At 42.8% G+C, this 24629-nt stretch overlaps 1 protein-coding gene across 10 annotated transcripts in view; it reads left to right on the top strand.

Moving 5' to 3' along the window:
* The window catches only part of plxna4 (plexin A4), a 712781-nt gene that overhangs the window by 559250 nt on the left and 128902 nt on the right, over positions 1-24629 (top strand). For all 10 annotated transcript variants that reach the window (XM_073066781.1, XM_073066783.1, XM_073066775.1 and 7 more), the window contains exons 11-16: positions 9074-9170; positions 10861-11051; positions 18792-18943; positions 20239-20356; positions 21007-21143; positions 23622-23789. In XM_073066781.1, coding sequence (XP_072922882.1) covers positions 9074-9170; positions 10861-11051; positions 18792-18943; positions 20239-20356; positions 21007-21143; positions 23622-23789 — 863 coding nt within the window. The remainder of the gene's footprint in view (positions 1-9073; positions 9171-10860; positions 11052-18791; positions 18944-20238; positions 20357-21006; positions 21144-23621; positions 23790-24629) is intronic.

Below are 24629 nucleotides of genomic sequence, written 5' to 3'. Positions count from 1 at the left end.
GTAGATCGGTTGGACAACAGGAGTGTAAGGATCGTGATTACACAGTAGATCAGTTGGACAACGGGTGTAAGGATAGTGATTACACAGTAGATCGGTTGGACAATGGGTGTAAGGATTGTGATTACACAGTAGATAGGTTGGACAACGGGGTGTAAGGATTGTGATTACACAGTAGATCGGTTGGACAACGGGGTGTAAGGATTGTGATTACACAGTAGATCGGTTGGACAACAGGGTGTAAGGATTGTGATTACACAGTAGATCGGTTGGACAACAGGAGTGTAAGGATCGTGATTACACAGTAGATCAGTTGGACAACGGGTGTAAGGATTGTGATTACACAGTAGATCGGTTGGACAACGGGTGTAAGGATTGTGATTACACAGTAGATCGGTTGGACAACGGGGTGTAAGGATAGTGATTACACAGTAGATCGGTTGGACAACGGGAGTGTAAGGATAGTGATTACACAGTAGATCAGTTGGACAACGGGGTGTAAGGATCGTGATTACACAGTAGATCGGTTGGACAACAGGGGTGTAAAGATTGTGATTACACAGTAGATAGGTTGGACAACGGGAGTGTAAGGATTGTGATTACACAGTAGATCGGTTGGACAACAGGGTGTAAGGATAGTGATTACACAGTAGATCGGTTGGACAATGGGTGTAAGGATTGTGATTAAACAGTAGATTGGTTGGACAACAGGAGTGTAAGGATCGTGATTACACAGTAGATCGGTTGGACAACAGGGGTGTAAAGATTGTGATTACACAGTAGATAGGTTGGACAACGGGAGTGTAAGGATTGTGATTACACAGTAGATCGGTTGGACAACGGGGTGTAAGGATAGTGATTACACAGTAGATCAGTTGGACAACGGGAGTGTAAGGATTGTGATTACACAGTAGATCGGTTGGACAACGGGTGTAAGGATAGTGATTACACAGTAGATCGGTTGGACAACGGGAGTGTAAGGATAGTGATTACACAGTAGATCGGTTGGACAACGGGTGTAAGGATTGTGATTAAACAGTAGATTGGTTGGACAACAGGAGTGTAAGGATCGTGATTACACAGTAGATCGGTTGGACAACAAGGATCTAAGGTGGTGGCCAGGCACATTTATCAAGATGTTGCTAGAGGTATCTGCAAGCATCTAGATATTTTGGGCAGAATTCTTCACCACAACTTGAGTGGTAGCATGTAAAGATGGAAACTCTGTGGCCACTTTATTAGGTACACCTGTACACCTGCTCATTGACGCAAATATCTAATCAGCGACTCAATGCATGAAAGCAAACAATCACGTTCAAGCATTTTAGTTGTTGTTCAGACCAAATATCAGAATGGGAAAGAAATGTGATTTAAGTGACTTTGACTCTGCAGTGATTGTTGGTGCCTAACCAGGTAGTTTGAGTATCTCAGAAACTGCTGGTCTCCTGGGATTTTCACACACAACAGTTTCTAGAGCTTACAGAGAATGGTGCAAAATCTCCAAAATAAAAACATCCAGAGAGTGGCAGTTCTGTGAGCAAAATTGCCTCATTAGATAAAGTTAGATAGAGCTCTTATAGATAGCGGGGTCAAGGGATACGGGGAGAGGGCAGGAACGGGGTACTGATTGTGTATGATCAGCCATGATCACAGTGAATGGCGGTGCTGGCTAGAAGGGCCGAATGGCCTACTCCTGCACCTTCTGTCTATTGTTAATGAGAGATCAGAGGAGAATGGCCACACTGGTTCAAGCTGACAGGAAGGTGACAGTTACTCAAATAACCATGTGTTACAAGAGTGGTGTGCAGAAGAGCATCTCTGAACACACAACACATCAAACCTTGAAGTGGATGAGCTACCTCAGCAGAAGACCATGAACATACACCTAGTGGCCACTCAATTAGGTGCAGGAGATACAGATAAAGTGGCTACTGAGTGTACATCCTGTTTACTAATGGTGCAAAGTAATTGTAACAATATTAATATTGGCAATTTTTGCAATTTGACTTTTTCTCTGCCTGCACATATCCACATTCCTCTATTCCCTACCTGTTCACGTGTCTGTATAAATGCTTCTTAAAATTGCTTTCTTTTCTTCTTACTGTTCCCCTGAATGCCAATTCCAGCCACTCACCACTCTTTGTAAAATAAACTTACCCATATATTTCCTTTAAATTGTATGGTCCTCGCGTTAAGTACCCCGCCCCACTCAGTATTTGACATCTCCACCCAGTAAAAAGATGCTGACTATCAATGCCTATCTTTGGACTATCAATGCCTCTTATAATTTTATATACTTTATCAGGTCTTGCCACAACCTTCAATGCTCCAGCAAAAACAATTCAAGATTGTCCAATCTCTCCTTGTAGCTCACACTCACTAATCCTGGCAATATGCTGGTGAAATTCTTCTGTACCCTCCACAAAGCCTTAACGTCTGTCCTGTTATACAGCGACCAGAACTGGGAAGAGTATTCCAGTTTTACTTAACTTTTATACAGCTGCAACATGACTTCCCAAGTTTTCTATCCATTGGCCTGACCGATAAAGACAAGCATGCTAAAAGTATCTTTACCACCCAAGCCACTTCACTGCCCACCACATCATCAAATGTCATATGCAAAATTCCTAATTATGCTGTATACATTCTCATTCAATCATTGTCATTTATGAAAAATAACAGAACTTGCATCATTGGTCAATCTTCCAATCTGAGAAACAGACCAACACTGACACCTTCTCCCTCCTACAAACAAATCAATTTCTTGGAATCATGGAGTCATAGAACACTACGGCACAGAAACAGGCCTTTTGGCCCATCTAGTTCATGCTGAACTATTATTCTGCCGAGTCCCATCAACCTGCATCTGGACCATAGACCTCAACACCCTTCCCATGTACCTATCCAAATTTCTCTTAAATGTTGAAGACTTCTGTTGGCAGCTCATTGCACACTCTCACTATACTCTGAGTGAAGAAGCCCCCCCCCCACCCCCATGTTCCCCTTAAACATCTCAAGGTTCACCCTTAACCCATGACCTCTGGTTGTAGTTCCACTAAACCTCAGTGGAAAAAGTCTGCTTGTATTTACCCTATCTGTACCCCTCATAATTTTGTATACCTCTATTAAATCTCTCCTAGATCTTCTACATTCCAGTGAATAAAGTCCTAACCTATTTAACCTTGCCCTATATCTCCGGTCCTCCAGTCCCAGCAACATCCTTGTAAATTTTCTCTACACTCTTTCAAACTTATTTACCTCTTTCCTGTAGGTAGATGACCAAAACTGCACACAATATTCCAAATTAGTCCTCAACAATGTCAGAATCAGAATCAAGTTTATTATCACTGGCATGTGTCATAAAATTTGATAACTTAGCAGCAACAGTTCAATGCAATACATAATATAGAAGAAAAAAGTAAAAATAAATAAAGTAAATCAATTACAGTATATACATATTGAGTAGATTAAAAATTGTGCAAAAACAGAAATTATATGTATGACAAATCTTGTTGAATTTTTTGAAGAGGTTATGAGGAAAGTTGACAAGAGTAAAGCAGTGGATGTTGTCTATATGGACTTCAGTAAGGCCTTTGACAAGGTTCCGCACGGAAGGTTAGTTAGGAAGGTTCAATCGTTAGGTACTAATATTGAAGTGGTAAAATGGATTCAACAGTGGCTGGATGGGAGATGCCAGAGAGTGGTGGTGGATAACTGTTTGTCAGGTTGGAGGCCAGTGACTAGTGGTGTGCCTCAGGGATCTGTATTGGGTCCAATGTTGTTTGTCATATACATTAATTATCTGGATGATGGGGTGGTAAATTGTATTAGTAGGTATGCAGATGATACTAAGGTAGGTGGCGTTGTGGATAATGAAGTAGGTTTCAAAGCTTGCAGAGAGATTTAGGCCAGTTAGAAGAGTGGGCTGAATGATGGCAGATGGAGTTTAATTCTGATAAGTGTGAGGTGCTACATTTTGGTAGGAATAATCCAAATAGGACATACATGGTAAATGGTAGGGCATTGAAGAATGCAGTAGAACAGAGTTATCTAGGAATAATGATGCATAGTTCCCTGAAGGTGGAATCTCATGTGGATAGGGTGGTGAAGAAAGCTTTTGGTATGTTGGCCTTTATAAATCAAAGCATTGAGTATAGGAGTTGGGATGTAATGTTAAAATTGTATGAGGCATTGGTAAGGCCAAATTTGGAATATTGTGTACAGTTCTGGTCACCGAACTGAATTATAGGAAAGATATCAACAAAATAGAGAGAGTACAGAGGAGATTTACTAGAATGTTACCTGGGTTTCAACACCTAAGTTACAGGGAAAGGCTGAACAAGTTAGGTCTTTATTCTTTGGAGCGTAGAAGGTTGAGGGGAGACTTGATAGAGGTATTTAAAATAATAAGGGAGATAGATCGAGTTGATGTGGATAGGCTTTTTCCATTGAGAGTAGGGGAGATTCAAACAAAAGGACATGATTTGAGAGTTAGGGGGCAAAAGTTTAAGGGTAACACAAGGGGGAATTTCTTTAGTCAGAGAGCGGTAGCTGTGTGGAATGAGCTTCCAGTGTTACATACCCTGTAACTGGGTGTCAGATCAGCAGAGAAAGAAGAATCCGTTAGAGTCTGGTGGTACCAAAACTAAAGGCGTTTATTAGTAAACTACACAATACAGTATCAAAAATGCAAATATACATATAAAACCGGTTAGCAGCAATAAACTTAAAAGTGTAGGAATAATAATAAGCAATAATAAACAAGCTCTATCAATGTCTAGGGGTAAATGAATTGTCATAGAAAAGTATAAAGTTCAGTTCATGCGTGCTGAGGTAGTGATGGTTGTTGTGTTGTAATCGTTGGAGAGAGAGAGAGAGAGCGAGCGATTAGGTAGCTGCAGCAGGCAAACCTTCTGTGGCTTTCTTAACCCGTTGTGTCATTGTGGCCATTCAGTTAGGACCCCTCCGTCCTTCAGCTAGACCGTTCTTCTGTGGTGGACTCATCACTCTGGCATGAGTGGACACACACAAGTCCCCACCGGCCCTGCTGTCACACTGTGAACTTTATTGACCTATCTCCTGATTCAGTCTCCGAAACCCCCACCTTTCTTGTGGGTCCACAACACTCAGTCAGTGTCCACTAGTGTGTCTGAAGTGTGTCTCTCCAGACCTGTCTTTTATCCCTACTAACGGGGTCTCAGCTATCCATCAACTCTGAATGACTGTGTCCATCAAATCAGGCCACTCCTGCTGTCTCCTGAGGAATGTTAACAAACAAAGTAAAGTCCTTGTAGTGAAGGGTAAATAATCCAGGAAGAGTCAAAATACAATAAATCAACAGTCTCTCTCTCCCTCTTATCTGCAGCAGATGTTCTTGCCTGGGCGTCATCTCTCTCTCTCAGTAGCAGCATAGCAACAGCAATAGTTCATAGTTCTCGGGGGGGGGGGGGAATGGTTAACTCTGCACCCCATTTCCATCAGGTCTGTTCATCACTCATAACACCAGTAGAAGTGGTAGAGGCAGGTTCGGTATTGTCATTTAAAGTAAAATTGGATAGGTATATGGACAGGAAAGGAATGGAGGGTTATGGGCTTAGTGCAGGTAGGTGGGACTAGGTGAGTGTAACCATCGGCACGGACTAGAAGGGCCGAGATGGCCTGTTTCTGTGCTGTAATTGTTATATGGTTATATATGTATTAAAAAAGTGAGGTAGTGTTCATGGGTTTAAGGTCCATTTAGGAATCAGATGGCAGAGGGAAAGAAGCTGTTCCTGAATCACTGAGTGTGTGCCTTCAGGCTTCTGTACCTCCTGCCTGATGGTAACAGTGAGAAAAGAGAATGCCCTGTGTCTGGGAGTCCTTAATAATGGATGCTGCCTTTCTGAGAGACCGCTCCTTGAAGATGTCCTGGGCATTTTGTAGGCTAGTACCCAAGATGGAGCTGACTAGATTTACAACCCCCTGCAGCTTCTTTCAGTCCTGTGCAGTAGCCAACCCCTCCCCCCCATTCCCATACCAGACAGTGATGTAGCCTGTCAGAATGCTCTCCACGGTACATCTATAGAAGTTTTTGAGTGTTTTTCTTGACATACCAAATCTCTTCAAACTCCTAATGAAGTATAGTTGCTGTCTTGCCTTCTTTGTAGCTGTATCAATATATTGAGACCAGTTAAGTCCTCAGAGATCTTGACACCCAGGAACTTGAAACTACTCACTCTCTCCATTTCTGACCTCTCTTTGAGGATTGGTATGTATTCCTTTGTCTTACCCTTCCTGAAGTCCACAATCAGCTCTTTTGTCTTACTGACATTGAGTGCCAAATTGTTGCTGTGAAACCACTCCACTAGTTGGTATATCTCACTCCTGTACGCCCTACTCGTCACCACCTGAGATTCTACCAACAATGGTTGTATCATCAGCAAATTTATAGATGGTATTTGAGCTATAAATACCACACAATCATAGGTATAGAGAGAGTAGAGCAGTGGGCTAAGCACACGTCCCTGAGGTGTGCCAGTGTTGATCATCAGTGAGGAGGAGCTATCATCGCCAATCCGCACAGATTGTGGTATTCTGGTTAGGAAGTCAAAGATCTAATTGCAGAGGCCCAGGTTCTTTAACTTATACATCAGGATTGTGGGAATGATAGTGTTAAATGCTGAATTATAGTCAATGACCAGCATCCTGACATAGGTGTTTGTATTGTCCTGGTGGTCTAAGGTCATGAGAAGAGCCATTGAGATTGCATCTGCTGTTGACCCACTGTGGCGGTAGGCAAATTGCAGTGGGTCCAGGTCCTTGCTGAGGCAAGAGTTCAGTCTAGTCATGACCAACCTCTCAAAGCATTTCATCACTGTCGATGTGAGCGCTACTGGGCAATAATCACTAAGGCAGCTCACGTTATTCTTCTGAGGCACTGGTATAATTGCTACCTTTTTGAAGCAAGTGGGAACTTCTGCCCATAGAAGTGAGAGATTGAAAATATCCTTGAATACTCCCGTCAGTAGGTTGGCACAAGTTTTTAAAGCCTTACCAGGACTCCATCAGGGCCTTCCGCCTTGTGAGGGTTCACCCTCTTTAAAGACAGCTTAACATTGGCCTCCGAGACAGAGATCACAGGGTCATCAGGTGCAGCAGGGATCTTCACAGCTGTAGTTATATTCTCTTTTTCAAAGTGGGCATAGAAGGTGTTGAGTTCATCTGGTAGTGAAGCATCACTACCGTTCATGCTTTTGGGTTTCACTTTCTAGGAAGTAATGTCTTGCAAACCCTGCCAGAGTTGACGTGCATCCGATGTTGCCTCCAATCTCGTTCGAAATAGTCTCTTCACCCTCGAAATAGCCCTCTGCAAGTCCTACCTGGTTTTCTGGTACGGACCTGGGTTGCCAGACTTGAATGCCACAGATCTAGTCTTCAGCAGGCGATGTAACTCCTGGTTCATCCACAGTTTTTGGTTTGGGAATGTACACTCAGTCTTTGTAGGCACACACTCATCCACACAGGTTTTAATGAAGTCGATAGTAACTGCAGCATATGCCTTATACAATTTCAATGTAACATCCCAATTCCTATACTCAATACATTGGTTTATGAAGGCGATCTTCAACATAATGTCTTATATGATTTCAACATAACATCCCAACTCCTGCACTCAATACATTGATTTATGAAGGCCAATGTGCCAAAAGCTTTCTTTATGACCCTAGCTACCTGTGATGCTACTTTCAAGGAATAATGGATCTGTATTCCCAGATTCCTCTGTTCAACCGCACTCCTCAGTACCCATAACCCCTGACCGCCAGCACTAGTCTCACCTCACCTCACCTCAGAGGAAAAAGCCTGCTTATATTTGTCTTATCTATACCCCTCAGAATTTTGTATCTAATTTGCTTTCTTACCCTGGATCCCCTGTGACGGAAAGTCATTCTGTCTCTCAGAAAGTGCATGAGCAGTGAACTCCTAAACAATTGCAAATATGAAGAGCTACAGCAGTCACTGTGACTGAACAGCCTATTGGGATTTAGGAAGCAAAAATATTTCCTCCTCACGTTTGATCTTCAAATCTGGAGCAGGAGGGTAAAATGACATTCAGATCAAAAGGCCCTGAAGAATATTTTTTATTGCTGTTCTTCCCCAGTGAGAAATAGAAATGAAGTCCCACACCTTCCAACTGTTGTGTTGCGTGTTTGACACCTGACCATGCTACTTGTATCAGAATCAGGTTTATAATCACTGACACATGTTGTCAAATTTGTTGTTTTGTGACAGCAGTAGAGTGCAACACATAAAGAAATAAAATGGATCCTTGACCTCCCAATCAACCTCATTATGACCTTGCACCTTATTGCTTATCTTTCTCTGTAGCTGTTACACTTTATTCTGCACTCTGTTATGGTTTAACCTTGTACTACTTTAACGCACTGTGCAACGACCTGGTTTGTATATAGTTTGCAAGACAAGCTTTTCACTGTATCTCAGTACATGTGACAATAATAAACCAATTCCTATTCCAGTAACAAATTTTATGTGAGTTTATATGATACTCTCGTTAATGACAATCAGAACCAGAATCAGGTTTATTATCACTGACATATGCCATGAAATTTGCTAGTTTGTGACAGCAATATAGCGCAATACATAAAATATACTATCAATTTGAGGTATAAATTAAATAAGTAGTGCAACAAGAGAACAAAATAGTGAGGTAGTGCTTATGGGTTCATGAACTGTTCATAAATCTGAAGGCAGAGAGGAAGAAGCTGTTCCTAAAATACTGAGCCTGCATCTTCAGGCTCCTGTACCTCCTCTCTGATGGTAGAAATGTGAAAGGACATATCCTCAGTGATGGGGTTCCCTAATGAGGAGTCCCACCTTTTCGAGGCACCACTTTTTGAAGATGTCCTCGATGGTGGGGAGGCTAGTGCCCATGATGGAATTGGCTGGGTTTACAACCCTCTGCAGTTTTCTCCCCTTCCATGCATCGGTACCTCCATACAAGGAAGTGGTGCAACCAGTCAGAATGGTCTCCATGGTACATTAGCAGAAATTTGCTGGAGTCTTTGGTGTCTCGTTTCAGTACTCGTATGAGGGGACAGCGATTAACAACCTCCCTGTGGACCTCTCTGTTGCCTGGAATGGAGATTTCAGAATTGACAACCCAGCACAGAACCAAGGTGAGTCTGAGCCAAAGTGACTGTTTTCTTTTTAATTCAGTCCCTGCTGTCCATTGCTGAGATCTACAAAACTGTACAGGTACCATTGACAGATTCTGGGCCTATCTCCTCTGGAAGGTGTGGCGTACAATTATACAAGCTATACCAGACTGTATAATTTGCCCCTCCCTACGGGTGCAATTTATTTTATGCCCTGTTTCTCAAGGTCATAAAGTCATAGGGTCATAGGGCATTATAGCACCGAAACAGGCCTTTGGCCCATATACGACCAGAAGACAATAAGATACAGGAACAAAATTAGGTTGTTTGGCCCAGTGAATCTACTCCACCATTTCATCATGGCTGATCCAGTCTTCTGCTCTCTCCCCATATCTCTTCATGCCCTGACCAATCAAGAATCTATTAACCTCTGCCTTAAATAAAGACTTGGCCTCCACAGCTGCCTGTGGCAAAGAAGTCCACTGATTCATGACTCTCTAGCTAAAGAAATTCCTCCTCATCTCCATTCTAAAAGGACACCCCTCTATTCTGAGGCTGTGTCCTCTGGTCTTAGACTCTCCCACCCTATCCTTTCCATATTAACTCTATCAAGACCTTTCACCATTCAATAGGTTTCAATGATGTCACCCCTCATTCTTCTGAATTCTAATGAATACAAGCTCAGAGACGTCAAATGCTCTTCATGTGACAAACCATTCAGTTCTGGAATCATTTTTGTGAACCTCCTTTGAACCCTCCGGGTCGAACTGTTATTCTGCCTAGTGCCATTGAACCCTACCCGGACTAGAGTCCTCCATACCCCTTCCATCCAAGTACTTATCCAAACTTCTTTTAAACATTGCAATCGAGCTTGCATCTACCAATTCCACTGGCTCCCTCAGGTTCCCTCAAATATTTCACCTTTTACTTTAACCACTAGTTTTAGTCCCAGCTCACCTCAGTGGAAAAAAACCTGCTTGTATTAACCCTGTCTTTATCCCTCATAGTTTTGTACACTCTGTCAAATCTCTCATCAATCTTCTACGTTCCAGGGAATAAAGTCCTAATTGCTATAGCCTTTCCCTATAACTCAGGTCCTCAAGTCCCAGCAATGTCCTTGCAAATTTTCTTTTCTTTCAATCTTACGTACATTTTCCTGTAGGAAGGTGACCAATGCTGCACACAATACTCCAAATTAGGCCTCACCAATGTCTTATACAATTTTAATATAACAGGCCAAATCCTGTACTAAATAAGATAATATTTTTTCTGTCAGTTGCTTTTCCCCATCTCTTATTAGGAGCAGCATGGTAATGTAGCAATTAGCATAATGGTATACAGCACCAGTGGCCTGGGCTCAAATACACTGCTGCCTGTAAAGAGTTTGTTTGTTTGTTTGTAATCCCGCCCTGTTCATTTCAGTCTGTGAGATGTAATCCCCACCATTCGTTTAAGCCTGTGAGATGTAATCCCTCATGTTCGTTTCAGCCTGTGAGATTTAATTCCCCCCCCCCCCCCCCCATTCGTTGCAGGCTGTGAATGCATGGGTCTCCCTCCAGGTGCTCTGGTTTCCTTACATATTCCAAACATGTAACGGTTAGTAGATTAATTGGTGTAATTCGCAGAGTAAGCACTTTGGGCTGGAAGAGCCTGTTACTGTTCTGTATCTTCAAATAAAAAAATAAAAACTAAATTCCTTCCACTCTCCCAGTTCACCTGTACAAGTGTGGAGTTCTGCGGGAGAGCTGTGGACTGTGCCTGAAGGCTGATCCCAATTTCGAATGTGGCTGGTGCAAGGACAGTGGGCAATGTACCCTCCAACAGGACTGTCCTGACTCCGAGAACAAATGGCTGCAGCCATCGGGCATGAACAGGAAATGCACCAACCCTCGGATCACCAAGGTAACCTTGTGTTGCATTGTGGGAGATGTGGCATGTGAGGTGCGAAGGTCTAGGGCCTTCTGTCTGAACAACTGTTTAGTACTCTTTGCTTCATGGAGATATCAGTGCTGGATTTTAAACTCTGAAGTTCAGACTAGACAATGAACACATGATTAAGTAATGAGACTAACTACCTACCTCTCTCAAATAAAGCATTAAGTCGTGTTTCAATCATGGTGAAAGATCCAATACATCTAATCAAAACCTGTTCTATATGTCCTGTCTTGCATTAGAGATCTTGCCTGTTCTCTAAGAATTCAATAATTCCTTACTTTTGGCAATTTTTTTCTGTGATTTCAAATTTCTTCATGTTCTCTATCTATATCAGGTTACCAAACTCCTCCACACCTGACATTCTACACGATCACAATTGTGTTAAGACCTTAAGCTCTGGAGTTTCCTACATAATCTTTGGAAACCTTTCACTAAACCTTTCTGTTGCTCTTTTGTCATTCTACATACACTCAGTGGCCACTTTATGAGGTACACCTGCTCATTGATGCAAACATCTAATCAGCCAATCATGTGGCAACAACTCAATGCATCAAAGCATGCAGACATGGTCAAGAGATTCAGTTGTTGCTCAGACCAAACATCAAAATGGGGAAGAAATGTGATCGAAGTGACTTTGACCGTGGAATAATTGTTGCTGCCAGACGGAGTGGTTTGAGTGTCTCAGAAACAGCTGATCACCTGAGATTTTCAATCACCTTGGTCTTCAGAGTTCACAGGGAATGGTGCACAAAACAGGAGACGTCCAGCGAGCAGCAGTTCTGTGAGCCAAAATATTGTTGATGCAAGAGGTCAAAGGAGAATGGCCAGACTGGTTCAAGCTGACAGGAAGGTGACAGTCACTCAATTCCCACTTGTTACAACAGTGGTGTGCAGGAGAGCATCTCTGAATACACATGCTGAAATTTGAAGTGAATAGACTACAGCAGCAGAAGACCAGGAAAATACACTCATGCAGGAGGTTCCTATTAAAGTGGCCACTGAATGTACTCCTTAAATCCAATTGTCTTGCCTAGCTAAACTGGAAAAAATTGAATCATTTGTCCTCTAGCAGGCTTTGTTGTATCACAGGAGTCCGTGAGCTGAAAATTTACTATACATGTGGCATAGTGAAAAATGTGTGTCAAATATTTCCAAAACTTGGACCCATTGATTTTAAGTAGAACTAAATACCAGGAGAGGAGCTCAATACAGCAACATCACTTTATAGATCTTAGAGCACACAAAAAGTATGATAAACTTCTGCCCTAGGATAACAGAATGGCTCTTTATGTAGAAAATATATATCTTTAAACCAAATAAAAATTTCAGAAGCTAACAAATCTGTGCTGTTTTGGAGAATGAGATATTCCCATGTATTATTCATGGCTGGTTTCTGAAAGCCCGTTCACCAACCATTAACACTGAGGAATCACTCTATGGTTTATCTATAATGCACCAGCAAAATCCCACGTTGGCAATTTTCCAAATTTGACAACCAATCCACTTGGTATGACCTGATACTATTGACTGTTGTCTGTCTCAGGAAGCTTGCAGTGGTAGGAAAAGCGGGTTTGCTTATGATTGAAAATAGATACTGGAGAATCACCTACCAACAAAAAAGGACATGCATTTAAATAGCTGCCAAGGCAGTACAAAGCCTCCCAAGATCCTGAAAATGTCTGTCGTATTGGAGTACGTGGTGTGTCTGTAGTGTCCAACAATGGCAGGAGACCCATGCAGGAGAGTTTTTAAAATGGAAAAGCCGATGCACTGGAGCAATTCTATTCTCTCAACCTTGGAAGTTCGAGATGGTCTATCCTTTCCTGGACACCCCATACATCCCACTTTACAGTATAATTCTCATTATAATGTGGACTGAAAATCTGTGCTTAGAGAGTAGCATTAAAGAGACTCGATACTCAGCCTGATTGTTGGTTGCTGCATAAGTATTGGTCATAGCATGGAAGTGAGCTGCCCAGATCAACATTGAAATGATGTCTGTGGAATCGTCTGTAAAATCGGATAGAATCACTGTTTAGAAACATACAAAACCTACAACACAATAGAGGCCCTTTGGCCCACAAAGTTGTGCCGAACATGTCCCTACCTTAGAAATTACTAGGCTTACCCACATAGCCCTCTATTTTTCTAAGCTCCATGTACCTATCCAAAAGTCTCTTAAAAGACCCTATCGTATCCGCCTCCACCACCATTGCTGGCAGCCCATTCCACGCACTCACCACTCCTGAGTAAAAAACTTACCCCTGACATCTCCTCTGTACCTGCTCCCCAGCACCTTAAACCTGTGTCCTCTTATGGCAACTATTTCACTCTTGGGAAAAAGCCTCTGACTATCCACACGATCAATGCCTCTCATCATGTTATACACCTCTCTCAGGTCACCTCTCATCCTCCTTCACTCCAAGGAGAAAAAGCCGAGTTCACTCAACCTATTCTCATAAGGCATGCTCCCCAATCCAGGCAACATCCTTGTAAATCTCCTCTTCACCCTTTCTATGGCTTCCATATCCTTTCTGTAGTGAGGCGACCAGAACTGAGCACATAACTCCAAGTGGGGTCTGACCAGGGTCCTATATAGCTGCAACATTACCTCTCGGCTCTTAAACTCAATCCCATGATTGATGAAGGCCAAAACACCATACTCCTTCTTAACCACAGAGTCAACCTGCGCAGCTGCTTTGAGCGTCCTATGGACTCGGACCCCAAGATCCCTCTGATCCTCCACACTGCCAAGAGTCTTACCATTAATATTTTTTCCATTACCTCGTTTAAAGTTACCTCGTTATGATCTTACACTTTATCATTTACCTCTGCTGTACTTTCTTGGTAGCTTTTAAACTTTATTCTGCATTGCTCTTGTCTTACCTCAGTCTAGCTCCAATGCAATATCAGCATAAAAAGTAGGTTTTCAACAATGCAGTGCTCCCTCAGTGTGACAGTGGGTCTTGGTTATGTGTTCTGCTCTCTGGAATTGAACTAAAACCTGATTCAGACGAGAGTGATCCACCTTAATCATAGCTGGTGGAGGTGTATAGTAGCAGCTCAGAAGGATATATTCTCTCTGAGTCAGTGGTTGGCAGAACCTCTCGTGTTTCTTTGTTTGACACCACAGTAAATACAAAGAAATTCTGCAGATGCTGGATATCTTGGGAGTACCACATTTGTGTCACGGTTAGCATGACGCTATTACAGCTCACAGCATCGAGTGTAGTCCCGGCGTCCTCTGTAAGGAGTTTTTACGTCAACCCCATGAGTTTTTTCCAGGTGCTCTGTTTTTCTCCCACAGTCCAAAGAAATACTGGTTATTGGGTTAATTGGTCATTGTACTGGAGGAGACTCCTAAAATGAGGGGAGAAAGATGGTTTGCTGTGCTCTTAAGAACATAAGATATAGGAACAGAATTAAGCCATTCAAGGTTCAGAAGTTCAAGGTAAATTTTATCATCAAAGTACGTACTGTGTAGATAGATAGATAGATACTTTATTCATCCCCATGGGGAAATTCAACTTTTTTTTTCCAATGTCCCATACACTTGTTGTAGCAAAACTAATTACATACAATACTTAACTCAGTAAAAAATATGATATGCATCTAAATCACTATCTCAAAAAGCATTAATAATAGCTTTTAAAAAGTTCTTAAGTCCTGGCGGTTGAATTGTAAAGCCTAATGGCATTGGGGAGTATTGATCTCTTCATCCTGTCTGAGGAGCATTGCATCGATAGTAACCTGTCGCTGAAACTGCTTCTCTGTCTCTGGATGGTGCTATGTAGAGGATGTTCAGAGTTTTCCATAATTGACCGTAGCCTACTCAGCGCCCTTCGCTCAGCTACCGATGTTAAACTCTCCAGCACTTTGCCCACGACAGAGCCCGCCTTCCTTACCAGCTTATTAAGACGTGAGGCGTCCCTCTTCTTAATGCTTCCTCCCCAACACACCACCACAAAGAAGAGGGCGCTCTCCACAACTGACCTATAGAACATCTTCAGCATCTCACTACAGACATTGAATGACGCCAACCTTCTAAGGAAGTACAGTCGACTCTGTGCCTTCCTGCACAAGGCATCTGTGTTTGTCACCATATACAATCCGGAGACTCATTTTCCTGCGGGCATTCTCAGCAAATCTGTAGAATATTATCTATAACAGGATCAATGGAAGATCAACCTGAGTGCAGAAGACAACAAGCTGTGTAAATGTAAATATAAACGAGATAAAGAGTCCTTAAAGCGAGATCACTGGTTGTGGGAATATTTCAATGGATGGGCAAGTGAGTGTAGTTATCCCCTTTGTTCAAGAACCTGATGGTTGTGGGGTAATAACTATCGACCCATCAAGTCTGTTATTCAGTCATGGGTGATTTGATTTCCCTCTCATTCTCCTACCTTCTCCCTATAACCCTTGATGTCCTTACGCATCAGGAACCTGTCAACCTCTGCTTTAAATATACTCTTCAGAAAAAGATTCTGGTCATGTCTAAGCATGGCATGTGCCCAGTCCTAGGATGTCCAAGGTTCTCCTGTCAAATTCATTCAGCCCAGTGAAGCCATGACTCAAATTGAATTAGATGGTGGGATGAGGTAACCTTTATTCTAATTACACGCAATTGTTCCTAAATTATGGTTCAGCACATTTAAGTGTCAAACTGCCCTGTAAAAATCAGCAAGGTCCAGATTCCAGATTGTTTATTGACAATCATTCATACACAAGTGTAAAGGAGAGTGAAATTACCGTAACTTCAAATCCAATGCAGCCCAAAAAAAAACAATAAGCATAAAGAATACAACAGATATAAATACATAAGCTTAGCTCATATACATACACTGACTGTCTGTCCATAAAGTGATACTTGGCACATTATGTGAGTTACTGCACATAATGTGACTGTCTGGAAATGATAGTGTAGTGCTGGTGGATTAGTTGGTGGAGGATCACCCTGGGGGTGTAACTGTTTCTGAGTCCGGTGGTCCTGGTGCTGATATTATGTGAGCCTCCTCCCTGATGGGAGTTGGACAAACAGTCCATGAGCAGGGTGGGTGGGGTCCTTCATGATGTTACTGGCCCTTTTCCGGCATCTTTCTGTGTACATGTCCTCGGTGCCGGTGATACACTGGGCAGTTTTAACTACTCATTGTGAATCCTTCCTGTCCACTGCAGTGCTGTTCCTGGACCACACGGCGAAGCAGCATGTTAGGATACTCTCAGCGGTGCACATGTAGAAGGTCATGGGTGTCGATCTGCATAGTCCAGCTTCCTCGGGAAGTAGAGATGTTGTTGAGCTCTGTTGACTGTGTCGGATGTGTTCTAGGACCACGAGAGTTTGTGCAGGATGCACTCCCAGGAGTTTGAAACTGCTGAAAGTTTCCACTGCTGTGTCAGTAATGTAAAGAGGGGTGTGAGTGGTGCAAGGAAGGGAGATGATAAATGTATGAGTTTACCAAATAGAGCTAGGTCATAGAGCAGCCACAATCTCACTGTGTGGCTAGATGGAAGGAAAGAGCTGAATACTGACTTTCTGCTACCTCCTTGCTGTGATTGTGAGACACCAAAATATTTCCTTGAGAAATCTGTGGGCAAAGTTCCCTGTGCTGGGACGTGGTGTGATGAGGGATTTTGATCTGTGCACACTGTATCCAGGTCTGTATGGGGATGGGTGTGATGGGATTAAAAAGTTTTCCAACCTCTGCTATTCCTAACACCATTCCCACAACCTTTTCATCTACTTGTACCCAGGTAAATAGTGCAGAGTGTTGACAATTTACTATTTCAAGTCATTTTCCTGGAAATATTTTGACATTCATCTTGTCCCAGATCGAGAACCCTTCCTCTTGGCAGAACTTGTATATCCTCATTCTACCCCTTCCTTATTTCTCATCACTTTGGAAGCCTCTACCTCAGTGCAACTGAACTTCCATCTGCATGAAGTAGTGAGGTGATCTAGAAAGAGGGCAAACACAATCTCGAGGCCTCTTTCAGCAGTCCTTCCACCTGCCCTCAACAGAAGCTCACTCAGTAATCATCTGCAGCCTTCCTCCAGTGAGAGGCAGGAAGAATATTTTGCATGTCACATTTGGCCTCTGAAGAGACGGAGTTGGTGACAGCAAAAGAGATGTTTCGTGCAGCACCTGTGCAGTAACTGTAATCCCTGAGAGATTGGCTGACACATAGTCCGCAGCTCAGAAGTGGTCTTTTAAACTCAATAGTTGAGATGCTCTTTGTACTTGACGAGTTTAATCCCTGTTTTAAATTACAGTCATGGACCCAGCTAGTTCCTTCTGTGTGAGTTAAGAAAAAACATGCATACACAGAGATTAGTGAATAATGGGGAGCTTTCATAAGGAGAGACACACCTGTGACCAAAGCACCATTGTGCTGGTTGGAATACAATGCTGAATAAGTGGAAAGGGATGGGAGCGGAGAGGCAAATGTTTTAAACTTCGGTATTCGTGGTACTTTTTCTTGTGCATTTTCCTTTTTTAAATTTAATTGCCTAGTTCAGGACTTACATAGTTATTTAGTACTTTACTTTTCAGTTAAAGCAATATCACCTCAATCTTGCTTCTTGTCAATTCAATGTCCTCTTCAGTCTCCACAAACCTCCTCCTTCCTTTTCCTCTTCTTTCAGTCTTTAGCTTTTACATTTTCCCAAGTTCAAAGTAAATTTATTATCAAAGTACCTATAGGTCATCATATACGACCTGAGATGCATTTTCTTGCAGGCATTCACGGTAAGTATAAAGAAGCAAAATAGATTCAATGAAAAGCCACACACAAGACAAACAACCAATGTGCAAAAGACAACAAACTGTGCACATACAAAGAAAAAATAATAATAACAATAAATAAATAACCAATAAATATCATGGAGTCCTTCATCTCATTCCCCCCTTTCCTTTTCCCTCTCTCTTTCTCAATTGTTGTTCTTCCTGTTTATCTCTTTCCTTTACCCCCCGTTTCCCTATCTCTCTGCATCCCTTTCTCACACCCTACCTGCCTCCCACTTTTTCTCCTTTCTCTCCCCTTTCCCTCTCTTCCTCCCTCTCTCCTTCCCTCCCTCCTTCCCTCTCTCTCTCCCTCTCTCCCTCCCTCTTTCCTTTCCTCCTGCTCTCTCTCCCTTACTTCTCTCTTCTGTTCTCCTACATACACAACCTACCCATATATACAAGACAACAATGATGTGTGTTCATAAACCACAGCAGGTAGTGAACAGTTCATCAATATTTGATAGTCACATAAGAGGAGGATTTAAAAAACAAAACATTCTGGAAACTCAAATAGAGTATAAAATGTTGCAAATCTATGGCAGGACAGTCAGCACCACAGGAGAAATATAAGGGAACTTTCCCAGAGACTGGGATTATAAGGCTCTGGAGTCAGAATGTCTGGAGCATTATCACTTTTTGCTGATGGACTATTTGCCACATTAATGATGTGTCTCACTCCATAGATGCTGCCTGACCTTCTGACAATTTGAAACATTTTCTGTTTTGTTTTGGCTTTTGCAGGTGCACACATGGACAAATCAGACTGGTATTTTGATTTTCTTTTATTAGGTTCACACTGTACTCTGTGAAGTTGGTTTATCCGAGGCATGTACCAGCGAAGATTATGAAATGTCAGATTGAGTTAGCAGCTTTGTCTTTGATTGTTTAATTAATATAAGAAGATATTTTTATATCTTTGCAGATTGTGCCGATACGTGGGCCCAGGGAAGGTGGAACAAAAGTGACAATATATGGGGAAAATCTGGGCCTGAAATTCGAAGAGATTGAACGCTCCGTGCATGTGGCTGAAGTTGATTGTATCCCACTAGAGGATGGATACATCCCTGCCGAACAGTAAGACTTACTTAAACATTCCTTTGCAAGAGGGCTGGCAAGTGGAAACTGTGTCTGTGTGATCAGACAGCATGGTGTGGTAACCAGACACAGCCTTCTCCTCCTCACACTGTGCGCAGTATATTCTCCTGACGCCCTATTGTTACGTATCCACAGGGCGAGAACAGTAATGGAGTATTACGGAATTAAAATTCTATTATTGTGGGACTGAGAAGTTGATAAAGGATATTGTTACGTATCCTCAGCACAAGAATGATGACAGAGTAGTATGATTAAACGTTATTATTGAGTCATGTTAGTAACGGTATACGCTAGGCAACCAACAGTGTGGGAGAGTCAAACCAAGCCCACAGAGATGAAAACATGCACTCAAAAATCCGTGCAAAAAAAGAGAGAGTCCTGCACAAAGAGGCCCAATCGATTTACTGCGTGATCAATTGGCCATATCCGTACTTGCCACACTCTCGTAATCAATCCGATATGTTCACCTGTTAACTTACCCTCTGTTCGCTTCCCATTCTGTTCGCTTCAACCACTCCAAAAGTTAACATCTATGGCGAAAATCTGGTCAGTACTGTGCTTTGTATCTCTCTGGCGGAAGGTGTTTCTGTTGAAATGTGGCAAGGAGGTTTACAGATGTGGTAGAGTCCAGAAGTGATTGAAAGTTAGTTTGCCCATATAAGGCAGAGATAGGTGAATTTCTTCCTCTCAGGTTTCGGAGTTTGTAGAACTTTTACACATATAAAAGAAGTGCAAAAGGAGAAAAAAATAGCGAGTTAGTGTTCACGGGTTCATTGTCCATTCAGAAATCTGATGACAGAGGGGTAGAAACTGTTGTTGAAACGTTTATTGTGTGTTTTCAGGCTCCTGTACCTACAACGAGTAGCAATGAGAAGGGGGCATGTCCTGGGTGATGGGGGTCCTTAATGATGAATGCCACCTTTTGAAGGCATTGTTCCTTGAAGGTGTCAGAGATGCCAGGGAGGCTAGTGCCCATGATGGGGCTGGCTGAGTTTACAGCTTTCTGCAGCTCTTTCCAATCCTGTGCAGTGGCCCCTCCATGCCAGACAGTGGCACAACCAATTGGAATGTTCTTCATGGTACATCTGTAGAAATTTGTGAGAGGTGGTGGAGACAGAGTCTTCAAGAGTGGCAGAAGTAGGTGAATTGTTATTGAACTGTGTGACCGAGGTTAAGTGGGAATGTGGAATAGTCAGATCAGTCATGGTTTTATTAAATGGTGGATCACATTTCCAGGACAGTGCAATCTTAAACCATGTTCTATCTCTTTGAAGGATTGTGTGCGAGATGGACGTTGCCCGTCATGGTCAATATGCTGGCTTCGTGAAGGTCTGTGTGGATGAATGCAAGGAGCAGTTCACGGCAAAGTCAACACAGCTGTACAGCTTTGTGGTGAGTGAGGCAGGAGGTTGAAATGGCCCCGGCTTTGATCCATCGTGTAAAGCTTGGTCTAACAGGTTGTAGTTACTTTCACTCAACGCGTGTGTCCTCTTGTGGGAAAAAGATAAGGACTAGCTTTATTCGTCACGTGTAGGTGGAAGTATACAGTGAAATGCGTAATGTTGTGTCAACACAGTCCGAGGATAATCACCATGATTTTTTTAACTTGATACATGCACCAATGACAAGGCTTTCACAATACAGACAGTTTTCTAGTAATGCAATGCCCTCTGTAATGCAGAGGTTGACTGTAATTACCTACAGAGCAGTATATAAGTTATGGTGACCATAAACAGGATGAAAGATGTCATGTCTTGTATATCTAGTACTGTTGCTAAAATCAACCAGCAACTTTCTTCAGCTAATTTGTGTGCAGATTTAATCACTAAATATATTGCCAAATGAGCCCAAGAGGGAATAAAACATTGGGATTTAGACTGCAAAATATAATATACTGTGCAACTGTGGCTGAGCAAGGAGATCCCCAAACTCTTCTCCATTCCATTTGCTCACTTACCTGCCCCTACATCTCAACTCACAAATAATATTCTGTACATGCTTGTTGATTGTGACGCTGTAATTTCAAACTCTATTTCTTTCAGCTCCCAACTCTAACAGACTTGACACCCAACCAAGGTCCAGTGTCAGGGGGTACAACGGTCACCATCAGGGGCAGGAACCTGGATGCCGGCAGCAATGTCTCAGTTCTGTTTGGCCAACGGCCTTGTGTGTTTCATAGGTAATGCCCGCGTGTTGTCTCTGTTTAACTGGACTATAAAAATTTGCAGTCATTTCTCAATCACACTTTATTTACTTCTGCACAAGGTGAACAACACGGCCCTTGTCACCAAATTATTCTGAAGTTTGCACACAGAAATTGACAAGTTGGACACAGATATTGACCAATTGGTAACCTTGTGATTGGACAAATTCCATATTTGCAACATGACTGACAAATTGCACAAGAGTAATACAGGTAGTAACAACCAATAGGAACAACAAGCTCATAGCCAATGATATCTCAGAGTTAGTAAAATAATGGTCTAATAGTAAGTTTGTTTCTTGCATGCTGGGCAAAGGGAAGCTGTCCTCTCAGGGACTTTACCTGTGTTGGTTGACTGTACACCTTCTTTAAACACATTAAGTTAACCCTTGCCCTGTCCAGTAAGATGGTGGCACACTCGCTCATAGTGGCCTCTCTGGGTTTAAGTAGAGGTGTGATTGTTCGTCCTTTACATCTTTTACATGATCGCAAGTCACTGCTGGTTTTAAAAGGCATGGAGTACTGGAGGGTTACCCCACGACCGAGTTGCTGGACAGTGATAGAGCTGGTCTTGTTGTGTATGGTGTTGCAACCTGCTTCAGTCACCCAGGGAAGAATGAAACAGCAGCAGTCAGTGGAGCACGAACCAGTGGACGAGGGTGATTGTCTTGGACGTTATTGTTGGGATTGCAAGACCCTGTGAAGATCGGTCATGTAGAATACTGCGAGTCCAATTAACCGGTTCATTGGCGAGACCGACGCCGGGGGGAGCAGCCTGCCCTCAGTTCTAGAGCAGGCCAGCTTATTGATGCCTTGGCATCCCCTGTGATGTCCACTAAGGAAGGAGTCGCCAGAGCTGGCTGTGTGCCACTGGATTGGGGGCTGGCCCCTCCCGTCGGTGCTTGGCCCCCAGAGGAACACTGTTTCGTTTGGCTGTATTCATGTATTCAACTTGAACTTGAACGTGTCACTAATTTACATGGGAGTCTGAGAAACCAAACAAGTCTATCGATGGTACCAGCTCTGTGTGAGTGTTAGGTTAGAGTGATGTTCCTTATGATGAACAAAATATAAAATGGGTTTTAGTTATATTGATACAAGCAGCTGTTACTGAAGTCTTTTATGTTCCACTGTGTTTGCAGTGTGAGCTGGCTGTATGATCATTCTGTGTTAATAGGTGGGACCGCATGCATCGGGAAGTAAGTGTGTGTGTGTGTGTGTGTGTGTGTGTGTGTGTGTGTGTGTGTGTGTGTGTGTGTGTGTGTGTGTGTGTGTGTGTGTGTGGTGTGTGTGTGTGTGTGTGTGTGTGTGTGTGTGTGTGTGTGGTGTGTTGTGTGTGTGTTTTGTGTGTGTGTGTGTGTGTGTGTGTGTGTGTGTGTGGTGTGTGTGTTTTGTGTGTGTGTGTGTGTGTGTGTGTGTGTGTGTGTGGTGTGTTGTGTGCCAATTTGGGCAAGCCTGTGATCCTGCATGTCTGTTCCAAGTGGAAGGCTTGCATTAGGAGTTGTCTGATTGACTACACTGCAAATGAACATGGCTCTTTGTATGCTATCTGGGTCTGTCTCAGACCTGACTAACAGGAAAGAAAGCCCATCACCTGGTGCACCTGGTGTAAGTTCTCTCTAGCTCAGGTATAACACTCCGCTTGTAGAATTCTCATCCAAGCTCACTGGCATTCTGCAGCTTCTTCCATTCCGCCCTCTAGCCCTATTGTTATAACCAGGGGTCGTTATTTTAAAAAACAGAAAGGACTTTTTGTCAGTTTATATGTGGGCTGTATTTTCTCAGTGTCACCTCATGGGTATGCATTGTTCCTTGGATCGTTTACCTTTTGTGTCCAATTGTTTGTCTTTGCACTAGCTCTGGTTTTTCACTTTGTTTTGCGGCTATTTCATTTGGGATCATGAACATTGTTAAGCTCTCCTTGCATTTATCACTTTTATTCAATTTGGGATAACTTAATTAGCACGGTATATTTAATGTCTTGTGTCGTATTTGTTGTCTTTGGGGGTTATTGCTTTGTCTGGCTATCAGGGCTGTGTGATTGGTCCTGATTAACGATGTGCTCCAGGGAGTATTTCAGGAGAGGGAGGAAGCATGCCAACCCATCTTTACTTGGTCTGGTGAAACTCTGAATGAGGTTTTCTGTGTTTCTCTCTGCGATTACTGCCCTTGAGTTCACTCGTGACCCTGACACCTGTAACCTCCCTCCGTCGTACATTGTAACCTCTAATTTTTCACATTGATGGCAATACCTTCAACTGCTGAGGTGGAATCTCTGTAATTCTTTGCCTAGGCCCCTGTGCCTCTCGCACCTCCACCTCCCTGACCAAGCTCATAGTTCCATCTTCTCCTATCTCCCATTCATGTTTTTTTCCCATCTTAAAGAATGCAAATTATAAAGTTGCATCATCGTAATTTATTGTTGATTTTTCCCTCTCTTTTCCTACCTGTCAGGCGGTTTGCTTGGGCAATTGTGTGTAACTCCACCTCTGCACCCCAAGGCCCAGGTAACATCAGTGTAATGGTCGGAGTTGACAAGGCGAGGATTGAGAAGGAACTGCAGTTTGAATACATGGAGGATCCCACCATCACTAAGATTGAACCAGACTGGAGTATCGTCAGGTAAGGAGTGTGTATTTGTCAGTGTGACCACACATTGGGTGATCATTTTGAAGGTTAGAAATGTGAAAATCAAATTGAACATGCTAGAATTGCACAGCTGTATGGACAGAGGATGAGATAACCCCTTGGGCATGTTGTTCTGTCAGAATGGTAATCTGAAAATTAACCATTTTAATAAATACTCAGTCTGAGTCTGTTCTCTCCCTGTCCCTCCATTCCTTTGTCTCTCTTTCTCTCTCTCTTTCTCACTCCCACTGCATTTCTGTTTTCCTCTTTCCCCTCTCTAATCTCTCTCTGTCTTTCTCCCTCTAATTTGCTCCCTCTCCCTCTCATTCTCTCTCTCTCTGTCTCTCCCACTTCCCTCCATCTCTCTTGCCTTCTGCCTCTTGTTCTCATTCTCTCCATCATCCTATCTCCTTGCTCTCCTCTCTCCCCATTTTCTGCCCACACTGCCAGTGTCCCTCTCCACTCTCATTACAGTTCCCACTATCCCATTTCTTCCCATTCTCTCTTTCCCTTCCCTCGTTTCCTTGCTCCCTCACCTTCTTTCATGCTCTTTCACACCTCCTGATTCTTCTCGATTGGCTGATATCCGACTGGAAAACCTGGTAAATTATCCTCTCCCTGCATTTTTCCACATTCTTCTATTGTTTATTTTCTCTCTTTAGACCTCCCTCTCTTTCTCTGTCTCTCTCCCACTCTCACTTTCTCCCTCTCTTTCTGTCTGCCTGTGTTCTCATTCCCTCCTTCTCTCGCTCTCTCTCTGCCTGTCTCTCTCACTCTCTCTCTGTCTTTCTCTCCTGTTCTCTCTCTCTGTCTCTCCCAAACTCCTTTTCATCT

The sequence above is a fragment of the Hemitrygon akajei genome, chromosome 14, assembly GCF_048418815.1.
Source record: "Hemitrygon akajei chromosome 14, sHemAka1.3, whole genome shotgun sequence".
Classification (NCBI taxonomy): Eukaryota; Metazoa; Chordata; class Chondrichthyes; order Myliobatiformes; family Dasyatidae; genus Hemitrygon; species Hemitrygon akajei.
The sequence above is the reverse complement of the archived record's forward strand: the minus strand, read 5'-3'. Positions and strand labels throughout refer to the sequence as shown.